A 19498-nucleotide genomic window follows, 5' to 3' on the forward strand; every position below is an offset into this window, starting at 1 on the left:
TACCAAGACACAAATTTCCTAGAGAAACCAGTTCTACCCTAGTAAACTAATTGTTGAGTCTCGAGAAGGTGCTCAGGGCTGTAATAAACACAGAAAGTAAGATTAATTGCCCTGAAGTGCTTAAAATCTATCGGCTTGATTCTGCTTGTACTAAACCCGGCAAACCAATTTCCAGTCATTACAGTGCAAACAGGAGGAAAAATCACTGGAAAGAAAAACAAAGCTACATCTGTTTTCAAACAGACAATTTAAATGGGAAGGAAGATGTGGACTCACTGCAGACCGCATCCTCTGAGATTTTGGGGTGTTCCAATGAATTGAGCAGTAACCACAGAATAAGCTATGTTACTGGACACACAAAAAATCCAAGATGCCTCAACAGATTGATTCAGCGGTCAATTCTTATACATTAAATTTGGTTAAAACTGCGGGCGTTCCAACAACTTACAATTAAAGGTATAAAACATAAATCAGAGTGTACTTTGTCCCTTTTTGGTAACATCCCAAACCCTATAGTACTAGGGAAGTGATATTCATTGATAAAGATTAGGGTCAGTTATTTTTCCTCTAAATTTCAAAGTGAAGTTATTAAAAGCAGCAAGGAAAATCATGGTTGAATTAGGAGCTTGATGAAATTCCTACGCACAAATGATTAAACTAAAAAATGAAACAAATGCAAGCCTTCTAAATTGTGGATGTAAATCCAAACCATGCTACTTCAGCTACCCAGCCACAATTTTAATCAAGCAAGCCTCTCTCCTTGTCACTACCAACCACCCACACCAACAACTCTCATCCCCCTTCTTCTCATAGTCACCAAAACAGAGTTAACTTTTTTGCCACCTCCTTCTGCCAACAGACAGCATTTTTCACCAGTATCTCTCTCAGCCTTTGGGTCAATCCTTCTAAATCACGATGATAAGGACAGAAGTCCCTTTTTCATTTGGGATGCTGAATTTTAGGACTGCTGCTTGCCTTAGCACTAAGTATTAAACACCAATTTTTGCACCATCCAACTATTTCCCATTAGAGACAATGCCTGCCCCATCAGAAAGGGCTCAAACCCACCCTGCATGGCCAGAGGATGTGTTCAGAGTGAGGTGCCTATGGCCTAGCAGAAGTACGCATTTTGGACACCAAAGCAATCTACAATAAAGTAAAATATTAAAAATGAACGTCTGTAAAAGCAGTAGTCACAGGTGCCACACCTCTGTGCATCTCGATAGCTGCCATTTGGAAGTGCATTGAATTGGACTCTGTGCATCTGGGATCTTAGTCTGGATCACTGTCCCCAAATACCAACATACAACATAAGTACGTCCCCTATATATCTTGTCTCTTCAGCAAGCACAACTAAATTATTATTATAATCCCATTTAGCATACAAATTTCTAAAACCCCATTTTATTAGGGGGAAAGCTGGTCTTGACTTTTCTGTATCAATTGTTATAGCAGTCTCAAACAGAAGAGTTCTTCTACTACCTGTACAGGAGTCTCCCATCAGCCAACTCCATGGCAGACTTCCAGGCCAGGACAGTCTTGCACAGCACATCCTGGGATCTCTACCAGTTATTTAAAGGTGCTGGGAGCTTTTCTGAATAAAAGTAAATTGCTTCAACTTCAAGTAGTTTTCTTAAATAGCAAAAAGAGAGACTATGTTCTGAAGGTCAGGTTTGCAAATCTAACAAAATGGTAAGATAACTGAACAAAAAATTGTGAGATAACATATGTTACTTAACTCTGTAGATTTTTCCAGCATTTTCTTGTTAATTTTCTTAAAAACATATGCAAGTCTGAAAAGCTGTTACATAGGTTCACCTCCTTTTTCTTTACTAAAGTAAACGTGGACAGAAGTATATGATAGGACCAAATGGCAAAATGCAGACAGAGAAACTAATAATAGCTGGATCTGGAACAGTCACTTCACATGCAATTATCTCTGATCTAAACAGCAGCACCAAACATATATTTTTTGTTTGGACACATCTGTAGATATGATGTGTATAATTAATTGTTCGTTCAAAAATGCAATCTCATGATGCATTTGATTATTTAGATATAAAGCAGTTTTAATTCTCAGAGCTGACTAAAAATAGTGATTTTAATTTATTCCTGCTGCCTACAATTACCCACAACCATGTATTTTTAAATATTTCCAGACTATAAAAATTACTAATTTTTGCCACTTGTGTTTATCTGCATTTAGACTTTGATTTGGATAAATTAAGCTCTCAAGTGTTCCTCGCTTTATGAAACTCTGCATGTTGTACACTTCAACACAAATAAATGACTTCTACCATTAGAGGTTTAAATAATGTAATGTATTTCATGCTCAGCCTGAAGCTGGATTCCAATGAAGTTGCTAATGCACGTAATGATTAAGTGTAACTCAAATACTAACTGTGTTGTTGAAAACATGACAGGCAATAATTTGGTCTATTATATTCTGCCATTTAATTCCCTAGTACAGACATTCTCTGACACGTTATGAAGCAATGATTTACAATTATTCAAGCTGCAAAGGTCAGAAAGTGACATTATAATCATCTACACAGAGATCCCTTCTAATGCACAAAAACTAGGTAATACCATACAAAAATAGTTTTACTAGAGTAGCAACTTTCTATTTAAGATTTCCCAAACTGCATCAGTATAAATAATTAATTTACATTACAGTACATTAAGGCATCCTTGAAAATATAATGTTTTTTGTGCTCCTACCAATAGATTTATGAATAAGTCTTTTTTGCTTGCTAAAAGCAATCTTAAGAGCAGCCTTTCACTAAAAGTAGCCTGAAATTAATAATAATCAGTTAAAAAATCAGAAAATCTAGAAGATTTTTTAAAACACAACACACAGGAGTACAGCCAAGTTTTTTTGATGCAGCTGGTCAAAGCACATCCTTATCTATAAAGAACAATGATCTATTAGCCACTATGCTCAATATTGGTGAGCAGTTTTGTTTAGACATTCTCCAAGAAACCAGTGTCATTAAAATACTGAACTTCCTAGAAATCTCTGGTTTACTCTTAGCATTAACAACAGCAGCAGAAGTGAGGTTATTTCCATGCTAGGGACAATATAACTGTCCCCAAAATTCATTTATAAGAGGCTTTAAAAATATAACTGAATTTACCAAAACATTTATTTATCAGAACATCTTATGTTATCTCCAGAATTAATTGAAAAAAGGAGTTTCAAAGCAAGTCGAGAACTAAGGAGCAGAAAGTAAAGATTAATACCTCCAGCCACCAAAAGACCAAAACAAAGCAAAAAACAAAACAAAACAAAAAAAACCCCAAAACACCACAACAACAACAAAAAACAAGAAATAACTACTCCAGCAAAATACAGAAAAAATCCAATCTTTTTGACCCCCTGCAAATTCCTTTGTGTCTACGAAGACTTACTTTTGTTCTTAAAACACTTGACTACTATATATTAAATAGTGTATGTGTAATAAACATAATAACAACATTGCTACAAGTGCCCTTTCAATTTGTAGAAGCAAAAAATGTTTATGTGCACGTTTTAATTACTGAAAATTTTCCTAACAATCCAAACCTACCTTATACCCATCCTCTTCAATTAATTTTTAAGTGGTCAAAAAGAAAAAAAAAAAAAAGGAAGCAGCTACTCTTACTTGAAACATGTAACTACGTACTCCAAAATTCTGTTTCTAAAAGCAAAGGCAAGAAAAAGGCAAAGGAAAAATAGACATGTTTTTAAATCAAACATCGCCTATAAACTCTGTTCAAAATCTCAATTTCAGAACAATGCATTTTTCATGTCCTACCTAAGGGATAAAATTTGAAAAGTGCATGATAAGCCTTTTCACAGCATTTCACCAGGCAAATGAAAGAAAAATTTTAAATGCTGGGCAACCAAGATTTGCTCACCTAACCCAGGGTATCAGCCAATTTCAGAGTCAAAATTTCAAAAATGAAATACAAATATGCAGCAGTTTGCTACCCACAGAAAATAGACATTACCCCTGAAATAATGGGATATATTTAACAGCCATGGATATCGAAAAAAATAACAATTAACACACATCTGCGATAAGGCAATGAGTAGCAGACGGTTTACTCCAAATGTTAAAACATTAGCGGTGTCCAATTTCGGTGTCATGTCATTTCTGCTGTGCAGCTGAAGAAAAACAAACCCTGAACTTCAATTAAAAAAAATAAAACAACACAGCAAAATTACTGCCTTTTTCAACAACTAGATGAATTATATATTGTGTACTTTGTAGCATGTAAATATGAGGATCATTTGGAAAACTGAGACACAGAAAATCCTTCCCACACCAAAAACGTGCTTTTTGCTTTTTTAAGACCAAAATTTACAAATAATTTGTAATTTTAAAAAGTGGCATTTTGAGACCACACCATGATGTTGCACTGACATTTCACCTTTACAAAGTGCCCAAGCAGATTCAAAAGCTTTTGAAACACAATTTATCCTCACAAGTAGCAGAGGGCTTATTACTGCGAATCTAAAAGTCAGAGGATAGAATATTAACTACTGTAGAAAAGAAAACATAGTGCAGGACCTTCTGTTTGTGACAAAATTACAGAGTTAATGTTCCTGAAAGATCACTTCACCTTTTAAAGCATGATTTTTAAAAAGGTAAAATTTATAGCAATTAAAGCTAATGAAGAAATGCAGCATGAGCTGCTTATGTTCAGGAACTAATAGGTCCACTGAGCATTTCTAAGATTATTTAGCCATCAATGATAATGAATTGACATTGTCAGTGGTGTTAATGTACCAATGCTCTATAGTGCCACTAATCCGATAGCCAATCCTAGCAATTTTATTTTTTTTATGTTGCTACTTAATTTTTTTAACCAACATGCTACCCAGTCCTTTCAATTAAAAGAGCACAAATACAGCACAGGTTATTAACACTTTTTTCTCCTCTTCCACATATAAGATGGCATATTCATTATATGGACTATGGTTCAAACTGCTCTGGTAATTCCTCCTTCGAATCCTGCTCAGCTCTTCATGACTGTTAGCTACAGTACAAAAACATCTTTTCCAAATAAATCAGTGTTAATATATGACTGTTAAAATATATTTTTCACACACATTAAGTGAAATGTGATGATTATTTAAACAGGGATATAAATCAGATTTTTGTAAGTATGGGATATTGTGGTATATGTCTCTTCAGCCAGTTGTTTTGCCAAAACAGCACAGCTCCATGTTGTCGATGAAACTTAACAATAAACAAAAATGGAAAATGAGTACCTGCTTGGCTATCAGGTATGACATGTCAGCAACAGAAAGTAAGCAACCAGCTTAGGAAAGTGACTGCTATTTCAATCCAAAGTTTAAATCATTCATACATGTTCTGCTCTCTCTCTTGCATAACTGCTTGCGAATCCCAGCCAAGAGCTGTGGGATTTCTGAGACAGGTTCTGTCAGACATGTCAATCCTGAAGTGATAGAGTGAGTTTTTGAAAAAATGAGGTACTATGCCAAATTCTAATCATTTTAATTTTTTTTTTTTATAAAAGATACTGTATTAGCTGGTTTGAGATTTTTTTTTTTTACTTTTCCTCTCACAATAAAACAGTTAAATAATGCGATGATTTTTCACTTTAAGTTAAACAGGAACTGAACAAACAACCAATGTCAGGTTTGTGGACAACTTCTGAAGAACAGAGCTTAGGCTTCGCTAAACACTTCAGCGGATCTGTAGTTTTTAACTATTTTCCATGTCAAACTCTTGGCAATTCATCAAGCAGAGATAGTAAATAAGACTTTTAAAACAATATAAAGTACCCTACCATGTTCATTTTAACCATACTGCAAAATAAGGAGTAGCACAAGTTATTCTACTGCTGATACACAGTGGATTTAAAAATTGGCCTCATACATTTTTATTTCTTGTTTCAAGAAGTCAGCAATTAATTTTCTTAAGTGAGTAAACCCATCCAAAGTATCTCATAATGCTGCATACAAAATTATTTGAAAAACAGAGAGATGAATCAGTGAAAATCACTCAGCAGCATCTTCAGCTGAAGATTCACTTGTCTTCTAAAATGTGTAACTCACTTTGTCCTGCAGTGGATTGGTACACTAAGGCTAAAAAACCTCCTTCTGCTGAATATTATTCTCAACATCACACTACACCATGCATGTGTGCACTGCACCATCTAATTGAACCTGTGCTCTTCTACACATTAGCCATAAGAGTGCTATAGCAGGTTACATAGGTTTGAGTAAAATGTTTTTATATGATGCATATATTAGTTAATTTCTTCAGCATAATAACATTAAAATATATTTTTAATCAGAACTAGGGTATTAAAATCCAACTTTGAATGTCCTATGATGTACCATATATGCCATGGCATTTTAAAACCTTTTAAACATTTCTGCTAAATTAATTAGTTTTGCATTAAGGAGTCTCAATGCCTCCTATTAAATGCAACACATTTGAAGGACAATTAAACATTATGAACGATCCTTCTGAGGAAATAACGATTGTAAAAAGAAAAACAAGATTTTTTGGGTAACAAACAGGAACACAAGCACACATAAAAGACTTCAATTTATTTTAAAAGTCTTATGCCTGCAATATTTTAGATCCGTTTGTTTGAAAAATCTGTCTTCTGTTTTGTTTTCGTAAAGAATGAAAACCCTAATGGAGTCCAGAAATCTGTTAATGGTACTAAAATTATAACAGTATAGCAAAAGAAAAAACCCCACACAGTAAAGTCTATATTATATATTTTTTATGTCTTTAAATGGAATTTACAGTTCTCCCTGGCAATGTGAATGAACATCCTATAATTTAGTCAATTTACAGATTACAGGTTCAAATTGACCTTGTAGCCCATAAAATTGCTCATCTTCAGTGCAGGATTAGAAGTGGGAAAAGAATGTCATAACTGTATTTAAGGAATTTACCATAACAATGGAAAGGAGGATATGCATGCATAATTTTAGCCACTCTTGCTCACATCACAGTTTTCAATTCTGAAACAATGCATATTCTGCGCTCTTCTCCTGGTTAACCATGGTGGAGACTGTTTCAATTTACTCACCCACAGACATGACACTTGTATTCCCTCATCCCAAGGTGCCTCTTGACATGGTTTCTGGCATCTCCAAGCTGAGCTGTTGCAAAGTGGCATATCTTGCACTTGAATGGCTTTGATCCTAAGTAAAATTTAGCATAAGATATGAGTTGAATTAGAATAAAATATCACTCACGGTTAAAGAAATAAAAATTCCTGAGGAAAAATAACCTTTTAAAAACCTATCCCACATTTAACCTGTTTGAGATTTTTGCCTAATAAAAAAAAAGTACCTTGCACATAAATTTATAACTCCCAGGACACAGACAGTATATGCTATATATTACTCATTAAAGTTTCCTCAAGTTCAAGATCACAGAAAATACTCTCTTAACTTTTAATCTGGTATTTTTTCTTACCATCAAAAACCTCAAGAAATATATTAAATTGAGAAGAAAATATAATAGGTAGATAATGTTTCAACAAGATGGCAAAAGCTGGTCATTTTTAAGTTGGTCAGGTAATGGTCCTAAAGTGGCTTGGTATTGGTTTAAACTGCAAAATGTACTGGTTTCTTTAGCAAATATTTTTAAAGTAAAGTAATATTACAAGTCTTCCAACTTTGAATAGATTTCACATTAGCACTGGTATTTCAGATTTGTTCTGTCACACAGAGCAAATGATTCATCACCTAGCTATTGTAATGGCATGCAATGTATGAATATACAGTGGATAAAATATTATGCCTTTATGACTGTTTTATGGTCAAGAATTTATGATTATTCTGCAAACCAGAAGTATTGACATTTTGGCTATTATTTATTTCAAGAACAAACTTTAATATTATATGTCTGCAGCAGACCAAAGAACTCTGAAATTATTTCGCCAAGGAAGAAGTATCAGCCTATTTCTTGTATGACATCAGTTCAGCAAAACGTCAAATTATTTGTCTATCTTAATTAACAGTAATCATCTCTCAAGATGGAAAAACTATCTTTTTTACTGACACAGTCAAATTGGGCACATGTCAGTCCCCACGTTATTATGCAGCAACATCATTCTAGAAGCACTTTCCAATTTTCTGACCACTAAATCCTTAAATCAATAAATCAAAATCATAGAATTGCAGTTAAAAGTAAGTACAATATGGTCACAGATTCTCCATATTATGTTTAGTATATGTTTTGTGAAGTACTTCTTCCAATACAGTTAAGCATAATATGAAATATGGGATCTTTAATAAATGTACATAAAGAGCTCTGATAAGAAAAATGTTGCACTATATCATACTTGATCAATGAACCTTTTTGCTTTGCCCTTGAAAACAGAATATCCTCCAAGAATCCACTGGTGAAATTGAGGATCTTAGTAAAAATTTTTAGAGTCTTAAATTTCAATTTAATTCCCAAAAGCTAACGAAAAATGAAGCATTTAATTTTAATCTTCTAACTGAAATAAAAAAGTCAACAGTACTAAGCACGGGCAGACAAGGTTGAATATTTCACAGTTCAATGACAATGAAGCCAGATCTCTTAATACTTCCATTTCTACTGTTGGAAGTAGATGTAAAATATATTTAGCACCTCAATGGTTATATCTAGTCAGCTTTATATGTTTAAATGTCAAAAGCAGGTTCAGACTGCAGCTCACAGCAATCACATTCTATCCATCACACTGAAAAAAACCCAGTTTATTTAAATGATCCTGATAAAACTAAATTAATCATTAATTTGGTGACATTTCAAATCAACACTGCATTCCACAAAGAGACCAGTGCAAATACAAAAAAAACCCCTATCTTTTGCATTAAAAGACTACCAAAAGCCGACGCTTTAACTTATGATCTTTAGTTGCACAATTAATAACATCAAGGCCACAGCTGAAGAGGATTTTTTTAAAATCTATTGGTGTTACTACTGCTCTTTTTTCTCACAAAATTCAAATACCATGTGGATTCTCTCCTATGTTCCCTTAGTTTCTCTCCTACTGATTAAATTGTAAATTCGTTCCTCATTCTGTTACTGCAGGTGTCCCACAGGGCTTCCATACAAGACCTTTGCTGTTTTCCATTTACATGACTCCTTTGTGAAGAACTCGAGTTCACACCAATCGTGACTACAGTGTGCTGACAATACAGAAATGTATTATTCTGTTGACTGCTCTCATCCAAAAATCACTGAGGCCTTGAGGGGTTTTGATTTTTTCTCAGATCCAGAGCTGAATATCTGTTAACATCTCCATTTAAACTCCAAGACAATTCAAGTGCTGGCACGCTCCAGTCAGTACTTATCACCTGAAACAAATGCAATGTATCTCCCTTTTAGGTTGCTGGTGCCAAAGTTGTTCCAGTACATTCTTGGATGGAATAGCCCAAAATTTTATACTAAAAATGAAGACATTAGACTTAGTTAAATTAATGGCAGAAAAAAAAATCTGTATTTGCCATAAAGCTGTCTGAAACAATGTAAAACATTTAACCATTTCTTAGCCATACTTTTCACAAACTTCAGTGGTTCTCTTATGCTGTTTTAAACTGTGATAATACTGGCTTCACATTTTGCTTTTAGTTCTCAGAAAAAAGAGAAAAACACTTTCACTATATCATTTTTTCAAGTAAATGACTCATTAAAAAACCCAAAAAACCAACCAAACAAAAAAAAACTACACTGACAAACCACACCAAAACAAAACAAAAAACCCATAAAACAAACAACAAAAAGCAACCAAAAAACCAAAACAAAAACAAAATGAAACAAAAAAAAAAACCGAACAAAAAAAACCCAACAACACTTTACCCACAAGTTATAACACGGAAAACAAACATTTTCTGATGGTAGCAGAAAACAGTAAGACTCCTGACAATTGGGGGAACACCAGACCAGCTATCACCAAACAAAACAAAAACACAACAAAACAAAGAAACAAATACCAACACCACCACACCAAACTGAAAATAAAACTAAATTTAAGAGTTCAGGTCAGGAAGACACAAACCATTCTACTGTTTTGTAAAAAAAAGACTCAAGTTTGTAATCTTTGCTTTACATTATGATTATGACAATGCAGACCTAAAACTATAAGAAAAAATTCACTGTCTCAGCTTTAGGCCAGCCAAAGGCAGAATCACCTGCACTTACAGGCACAGCTGTGTTCCTAGCTCAGGCCCAATACAAAGTGAGCAGAGCCTCATGAAATGTCAACATACCATTTCCTCCTATGTTTAGGACATGGGGAGTAATATACCATACTTGCACTGGGCACAACTGACATTAATTGAGAAATCTGATGAGAAAAAACACAGATTATTTGGTTGCAGGTGATTTCTCCTCAGATGTTGATTGTTAATTAAGTTTATGGGACCTCCATCAATTGCAAACTAAAAAGTCTTCCACCTCTACTACTCCTTTTATATTTCTTTACACTTCCTCATTTTCACTTGTCAACATGTGATGGACTTATTTGTTAGGTCCTCTCTAGCAAAGCTTCCCTTTCATTTGCAATGTGCAAATCTCCTACATTATTTAATGGTATTTTGAAACATTATTTTTCTATTAATGGAAATTATTAGTTGTATCTTTCTGCAACTCTCCCTTCCCTTCCCTCTGCCACTCCAAACCACCACTGATTACTCAATTAAAAAAATGAAAGGAGTTGGTGATGGTTACACATACATACACATGTATATAAACATATTTATGTACATCCAGATACTGATGAAAGACTTCTTCAAAAGCACATAATCAGAACAATAAATGCAAAAATGTGCAGCTGTGCTCTCTCTGTACCTGTTGTTACCCTGGGACAGATGAGAAGCTGGAAATGCTGAACTCTGCCTCAGCAATGTTACAGAAAGTGTACATACAGTTGGTGGAGTAGGTCATTTCCCTCTGCCACCACTCCCAATAACCCAAACATATTTGTTTGTTACTAAACTGCATCCACTGAGATGGGAAGAAAAGGTTCTAGAAGAAGAAAACCACAAATATGAAAATACAGATTGGAAGAGAAAGCTTTCTTCCCATTAACTATTAATAAAAGTCTCCACATTACTATTTATGTGAATAAGTAAAGCATAAGAAAAACATTTCATTTAAAGTTGCAGTGAGAAAAAGTGCAGATAAAACTCTCTTCTGTAACCCTTCTATACCTCTGCACCAAAAAATGACTTGCAAAATTAAATGTATTCTTTTACTGCTTTGCATATTTAGTGCTATCCAAAAGCACAATAAAAATATACTCCATGATAAGACCTACACACAAGATGTTAAAAAGTACACTAACTTTTACTAAATGTTACAATCAATGATGTAACTTATGTAAGTAGGGTTGCTTTGTCATATATTGATAGTTACCTCACTTTCACATCCACATTAACTTGATTTTAAATGCAATTAATACATATAGTCAAGGAAGACTAATGGACTACATTCTGCACTTAACCTGGTGGACATTTTCAAATGGCACAAGTGACCAGTGCAAACCTATTTTGCATTGTAAACGACTAAATAAATCTTAATGGATTAAGAATGATCAGCTATCAACACACAAGGGAAATTAAGTGCTGAAATGCCTACATTGATTATTTTAAATTATTAGCCTTACTCTGTTCTTGAATTTGTATGCTTTTAGTGAGCTTTAACACATTTACAAGACTTATTGACTATAATTACAAGAGAATTCAAGTAATGGACACATCAATTATAAGCAACATGTCTTGACCAGACAGTTGCATAAAGAATTCTAAAGAGAGCTCCATTAGCATCCTCCCCCTTAGTTTTATTCAGTTTTATCTGCCGTAAGAGGGCATATTAAGGGCTTACACAGCTGTTCTGACCATGTGAACACGAGCATCCCTCTAAAGACTTAACACTGCATTCAAAGTTGGATATTAGCTGAAGCAATACAGATAACTACGTTATTGACAGGACAGAAGTAATGCTGAAAGTATTAAGTATGTGAGTTATTGGCATACATGAATACTGCAGTTATAGTAAAATACTTTGAAAGGTTTGAAATACAATGTCCATGTTCCCCAAGATTAATTTTTAGGATTTGTTGTCCAGTCACGCCCTTGCCTTTTCATAAAAAAACGTTACAAAACTATTTTAGGATTATGCCAGGAATTATCATTCTTTTATGCTTCTTTTTTCTTACCTTTTTGTTCTCTTCCTTGTAACCATGCACTAAGTTTCAAATACTGCATGAATTTAAACTATAGCTTCCATAATAAGCCATTATTTAAAAGTACAGTAAAATAAACCTCACCGTTTTAATGAAAATATGTTCATTGAAATGTGAATTTATTATTCAAATCCACTCATAAATTCAACCATGGAGACACCACTTGTCTAAGCAGAGCTCAGTGATTTAGAAAAGCTGTCTATTTAAAATAAAGAATGTATGGCAGGTTTATAGAAACATCGCAGTGAATTTTTACATAAATTTAGAACTGCAGCTTATGCATTTTTCTACAGAAATGTTTTTAAATTTTCCACTTAAAATTAAACATAAAAATGAATTGAAAGTGTGATCAGCAAAGAAACTAAATCAGATGCTACATCCCTGTGCAACACATCAGCACTGCACACCACCTTCCAAAAAGGCTGACCCATTCCAATCCCTATAATTTATTTCTACAAAAACCTCTTGTTGCTTCTTATTGGTATTTATTTAGGAATGATGAAATATCAAATGCCTGTTCTGAAACATTATGTAATACTGAAAGTTCCACTTAATTGAAATGAAATAAATAATTTGGATATTAAACAACTGCAAGAAAGTTAGAAAGAACAGCTAATTGTTCTCTCAAACCACCACTGCTTCATTATACAAATTTAAGAACCAATCAATGGTTACAATTTAGATTAAAAGGAAGAAAATCCCTCTATATGAAACAAAAAGCGGAAGGGTGACTGTACTTGAAATGCTCTTACATTTTCTGCCCTTTGATCACTGTATTTTCATACCCTTTTAGGTAATTTTGAATTTCATCAGGGGCTCATCAGGCGATACAAACGCCAGTTCGTAAGAAACATTAACGAGATTAACAAGCAGAAAAAGACCAATGGTATAATTCACTCTGTTTGAAAGAGACCACTTGCAACTACAGCATTTCCATACCTGTGTGGGTACGGATGTGAGCTAGGAAGGCCATGGAATTGCTACTTCTACACATCTTCCCACAATACTTGCAGACATTGCCTTGGTTCTCTTCCCTTTCCCTGTTTATTTGCTCAGTGTCTTCAACAATATATTTATTCACTTCCCGCAGCAGCTCTTCATGTTGCTCTTTGATGTGAAGAAACAAGCTCTGCTCTGAATCGAAGGGCTCTGTGCACTTCAAACACTTAAAGGTTGCCCCTCCTTCGGGCAGCTCCTCCACACTCGCCTGCTCATTTCGCATGTGCCCAGCACTGGCCAAGTGCTGGTGCAGGTTGCTTTCTGTGTAAAATGATTTTCCACAGAGTAAGCAATGAAAATGCTTTTCTTTTGAAGGATGTTTCATGGCTATGTGAACATTTAGTCCACTCAAACCATCTGCTAGAAAGCCACAGTCATCGCAGCGAATACGTGTCGATTCCCCAAGAGAAATTCCTTCTGACTTCTTCTTTTTCCCACCACTTGTTGAAGTTTCTGCTTTCACTGTGAACTCACTAGCTTTCACTGCCCCTGACATCTGTCCTTCTGCAGAATGGTCAGTGGCCTCCCCATCTTGATGACTGTTTAACCTCACTATAGAAGAATCAAACTTGCCAACATTTTGCATTGCCTTTCCTTTATCATCAGCACTGATAACTGTTTCTAAAGCCTCATTACTACTTTCTTGCGTGCCCTCAGCTGTTGAGCCATCTGCCTCCCAAACATTGTTATTTATAGTTACTTCAGCTTCACGTTGTGCTTCCATAAGGGCTTCTTCCTCCTCCCCAGTGGGATCCTCTCTGAAACTTCTGTTGCCATCTAAACTATGTATATTTTGTACTGTTTCTCCAGTGTTTCCAGCAAAATTTGATTGCTCTACTGCACTACTTGTTTCTGGAAGACTTAGCATAAGTGGGTTATTTTTCTTCAGTGATTTTTTTTTGAGACTGTCTTTGTCTCTACACTTTACTTCTGGGTTTTCACTATTTTCTTCCAAGCTTTCCACACCTTTTTCTGAATTTGTGTTGCTTGATCTATTTTGATTTTCTGCAGTGCAATCTGAGTTGAACAGCTCCTGACCATGCTCCTTTTTCTGCACCTCACAAGTACCTGTTTCTTTAACTGATACTTCCTTGACAAGTTCAACTACTTTATCTTTCTGAGAAGTTTGCTGGAATCCTTCACAAAAAGGGTTTTCTCCTCCATTTTTAGACTCCCCATCAAATCCATCTCCTACTGCTTTTGGGCAACTGACGTCTTTAGAGATTCCCGGAGATGTATTTTTATCTAAGACAGTGCACTCAGTTAAGCTTTTACTTATGTGATCACCTTCTGATGCATCATTGGCACATTTTGTTTCACCTAAAATAGTTTTTGATTCTCCTGCACTGCAATGGTGCTCATCTTGAGGCAAAGCAGTGCCTTCTTTAGTGATATTTGCTGTACTTGCCTCCTCCCCAGAAGAAGAATAAACATAAGATTCTCTTCTAATTTTATGTTTCTCTGTTGCTGCATGCCTTATCATCTCTCTGCGAGTAACAGCATAGTAGTCACAAGCCTTGCAGTAGTACTCAAATTGTTTAGTATGTTTTCGTTTCACATGCAGCTCTAAAGAAGCGGCAGAATGAGCAGTGAAGCTGCAGTGTACACACTTGTTGTCGTTTGCACCCATGGCTCTTCTCTGGAAATTTGGGTCGCAGTCTTGAGCAACCCTCGGTGGTTCCAGCAACACACGTTGGTTTGTATTTAATGGATTGCTAGCAGGCTGCAAATCTGGCAGCATAGTGGCATTTGCAGCATGTCCTCGCTCAACCTCCTGGTTGTCTAAGACAGAACTTTCCAAATCTGATGACTGGCCACAATCCTCAACATGTTCAGAAAAAACAGTCATGGGGCTGTTAATCCTCTTGCTCATGGATTCAAAATTACCTCCTTCAGGGCTAACGATGATCTCCGAGTTCTGCTTTCCACATCCTTCTATTTCAACACGACTTTTGTGTTTTTTGGTTGCACAGTGGCGTTCCATATCTCCTTTGGTGACAGTGTAGTAATTGCAAACCTTACACAAATAGCTGTACTCATGACTGTGCTTTCGCCTGATGTGAACAGTTAAATTTGTAACACTGGAGGCCAAAAGGCCACAATGGGTACACGTCCTAGAAATAGTACCTCTAGGTTTCCCTCCTTTGGATGCATTAGCTAAAACCAATTCATTTTCACCAATCCTTGGCTCAAGTGGAACAAAATCCTTATTTCTCAATAGGTTTTCCATGGAAGAGGACGAAACATGTACAATTTCTTTATCCAACTCTGTATTTCCACTTCCAGAACTGGAAGGATCCACCACTGACTTAATGCCACCAACACCAACACAAACCTTTACAATACAGTCTTCAAAACGTAGTCCAATGTTGTTTTTCCTGGCATTCTCAAGATGCTTGCTTCTTTTGATATGTTTCTCCATTCCTTCCTTACTCAGTGAGTAGAGATTACATGCTTTGCAAAGGTAGTGATACTCTTGTGCATGCCGGAGTTTTATGTGCCTTGTAAGAACTGTGGAAGATCTTGTCTTATAAAAACACTTTTTACATTGAAATTGGGTTTTATTCAGAACAGAATGCTTTTGTTCGTTTCTATGATTTATGAAGGAAGAGTCTGGAGTTTTTGCTTGCATTGACACTTCCATTTCCTTTGCAAGTCTTTGGCTATTGTTTGATACTGAGTCAGTGTAAGGTACCACTTGCAAGGTCTGATCACTGTTACTCAAAGGAGTAGCTTGCCGAAATAATGAACCATCGTGCTTCTCATTTTTTTGATGATTTATCAGCTCTTCTTCCAATTGAAAAAAAAGAACACAAGTTGGACAACTATGAGACATATTATGCACTTCACTCATATGGCTTTGAAGGCTGACCACATTCAAGCTGGTAAATGAACAGAGTTGACAATTAAAGCTACAACCTCCCATCTGGGGTTCATCGTCCTGACACTCTTGCTTTATGTCTTCCCTGACTCCAGAGGAATAGCTACACATCTGACAATGAAACTGGATCTTTTTTGTATGAAGCCTTGCAACATGAGTTTCCAAACTTTCTTGGTCATGAAAAACATGACCACAATCTGTGCAAGTATGGAGAGCACCATCATCAGCAGTAAGTTTAATTTCAGAATCTTTAGCATCTGCAGTGCTAGAAGAAGAGGTATTTGGCTTATATTCAGTCAGATCTTGTATTTCTGCAGTAGTATTACAATTACTTTTAGTATCTGTTTCTAGTTCTGTATGTGACATAGGGCTTGATTCATCATGTTTAAGCTGTGTGCTGGACATAAGCTTCTCATGCACTCTCTGAGTTTCAGACTTGGGTCTCTTACTATTACCCAAAAAGCTGTATCTTCTTTTAACCTGTCTTTTTAATCTAGAAGACCCACTCTGTCCAAATGAGGACCTTAACAAGAAAACATTTCTTTTATGTTTCAGTCTATCAAATCTCTTTGTCCTGTGTAAACTGTCAACTAGCTTTTTGGGAGTTGGAAGGAATTCTGTTTTGTGCAAGATATTTTTTGATGATCCTGGTATTTCTAGTTTTTCAGTATGGACTTCATCATTTCCCTCTATACCAGAAGAAAGCAACATTTCTTCTGTCATAGTATCTGTTTTTTCAGTGGGATTATTTGAAGATGGTATCATTTCAACAAGTTCACTGCTATCGTTTTGTTTAGACAAGCTTACTTTTGAGCCTTTCAGTGCACTGCAAACACTTATTTCTTTTGCATCAGCAGTCCTTGCCCTTAATTTATTGGTCCCAGGTTTTGCCCTGACATTCCTCTCTTTGGTTGCAGTAGATTGTTGGTTTTTAAAGGATTTTTTTGTCAATATCTGTACAAATCCTCCCCGTGCAGCAAGATTTTGGCGTCGAAGGTGAGTCTTGCCAAGGAAATGAGAATTCAGGAGACTCTCATCAGCACTCTGAAAACCACAAAGCTCACAACAAAATATCTTGGATTTCTCAGCATCTTGCTTAACATGAGTATGCAACGTTGAACTACACTCAGCCGTGCAACTATGGTGAGGGCGTGTTTGCTCTTTGGATGGTTTAGAGAGGTTTTCTCGTTTATGTTTTCCCTTATTAGAGCAGGAAGGTAAACACTGATCACTCATTTTGCCTTTGGGATCTTTGTGTATGTTTCCAATTGTACAGACAACACTGATTTCTTCTGGAGAATATAATTTATCAGGCACAACAGCTGACACCTCTTCTGAATGTTTATTTTCCTTCTGAATTTTCAATATGGCATCATCATCAGCACATCTGAAATCATAACGTAGGCACAGGATATCTGAATTAAATATGTCACTACCAGGGCAACTGGTGATTCCTTCTTTGTTTACAACTCCAGCTGTCATACTACCTGCTCCTCCAGCTAAAACTTTTTGCAATTTCCTTCCACTATCTTTCATGTCTTCTGAAGAACTCTGCTTTCTTTTTCTGGACACATTTGCAAGTTTGTCTGCTTCAACAACATCCAGGTTTGGTGAGCCTGATAATGCTTTTTTGCTTGTGCCATTCTCTTTTCCTTTCTTTTCAAGGTCCCTGAACACTTCATCTGATATAAACCTTGTTTTCTGCAGAGATGAAGAGTCACATCCAGCATTTTCTCCTGATGTATTTCTTGGGGATTCTTCTGTCAACTCAACTTGTAAATTCTCATCAACATCATCTCTCTTCTTGTTTTCCTCCCCATCCATTCTCAACAGTGATTTTATCAATTGTAGATCATTTGGCTTAGTACCTACAAAACAAAAGAGTTATTATTAATCTTTTATGCAAACTTGAAGGTTAAAAAAATCAAATTAAAAAATCCATGCAATATAGAAAATTACAACCATGGCAGGAAGACTGACACAATGAAAGGTATGAGGTGACATTTTCAGCACGGTATCTAAACCACCTTCAAGGCACTTGGTTACGGAGCTCTCACTGTGATGACCACCATGTGAGCAAACCACTTAGACTCCATAGTTTTTGTGTGATCAAGTAATCTTCTACATGCTTTAAACTTGGGCAGACAAATGTGACCTTTGCTTCTGGAAGTATATTTAGGACACAAAATACTAACAGCTTTCAGGGAACTGCTCATGGAATATTTAACTTATCCTGAACTAGAAAATCAGCTTCCCAAATTTAAAAGTTCTGAGGAGGAAATAATCATGACTGCAACAACAAGCAAAACAAAGCAAACACAAATGGTAAATATTGTAAGTATGCAGCTTACTTTCCTTCCTCTGTTAGATTACCTGCTGAAGATGCAAAACACAAATAGAACCATGTTCTAAAATAACATGCCACAAGTACAGCTCTCCATCATTCCTAAAATATCCGCTAAAACTTTACTTCCCAACTGGGGAGGCGGGAGGAGAAAAAAACAGTCATGAAATAGCCAGGCAGAGAAGGGCAGCACCTTTGAAATCCAGCACAAACTCTAACCATCCAAATAGTTACCAAGAGCTTTTGCTCAACTGCCCAGTGTGACCCTCCTGCTCCCAAGAAGATATCGCCTCTACAAAACGGATGCTACCAACACAGTTTATAAGAGGGATGGGGGTGGGAAATCAAATCTTGACATTTATTACCTTTTAATTTTGATATGAAGCAACTGAGAATTGAAAATGCATTTCATTTTAACAGATGATTAAATACTAAATGTTTATCTACGTGCTTTACACTATGATTTAAACATCAATTTGCTGCAGATCCAAGTATTCAGTTTTTTTGTTCAGTTACCCATTGAATGAGGCCATGACCACAATTGTAAGTACTTCCTGACAAGATTAAGTAATTGCAATGTTGATACAGATAACACTGGGTACAAAAAACTATTCAAGTACATGCTAAAAAAATAATTATGCTTAATTTTGAGGACAAAGTAGGAAAGTTTCAAACTGAGAAAATAAATTCAAATCAGTTGGACTTATTACCCATGGAAGTAAAAACGTGTTTTTCTCCTTAAGAATAATTTATGGAAGGCCCCTAAGGAATTGAGTGCACATTAGTTGCACACACTGAACAGTTTTTCAACTGCAGGTCTCTCATTGAGCTGAAGCACTGACCAAACCTATACCGAGCTAGTTATATCTCAATAACAAGAGAACAACCACCTCTAGAAAACAACAGCCCCTTGAAGGATCACAATATTGTCCCCTAAATGTGGTTTTCTGATTCTTATGCACTACTGTTTTTCTTTGTTCACAAAACCAAGACAAACTTATCACAATTATTCAGAAGGAAAACAGACAGGTCTATATTCTCACTGGTATAAGTCA

The 19498-nt window shown here is 35.7% G+C and overlaps 1 protein-coding gene across 2 annotated transcripts in view; it reads right to left on the minus strand.

Moving 5' to 3' along the window:
* The window catches only part of ZNF407 (zinc finger protein 407), a 334983-nt gene that overhangs the window by 291139 nt on the left and 24346 nt on the right, over nt 1–19498 (minus strand). For both annotated transcript variants that reach the window (XM_085052423.1, XM_085052424.1), the window contains exons 2-3: nt 13159–17967; nt 7066–7180 (exon numbers count right to left, since the gene is read on the minus strand). In XM_085052423.1, coding sequence (XP_084908549.1) covers nt 7066–7180; nt 13159–17923 — 4880 coding nt within the window. In that variant the 5' untranslated portion in view covers nt 17924–17967. The remainder of the gene's footprint in view (nt 1–7065; nt 7181–13158; nt 17968–19498) is intronic.

This window comes from Lichenostomus cassidix, chromosome 2 (assembly GCF_008360975.1).
Source record: "Lichenostomus cassidix isolate B80296 chromosome 2, HeHo_3.0, whole genome shotgun sequence".
NCBI classification, from domain to species: Eukaryota; Metazoa; Chordata; class Aves; order Passeriformes; family Meliphagidae; genus Lichenostomus; species Lichenostomus cassidix.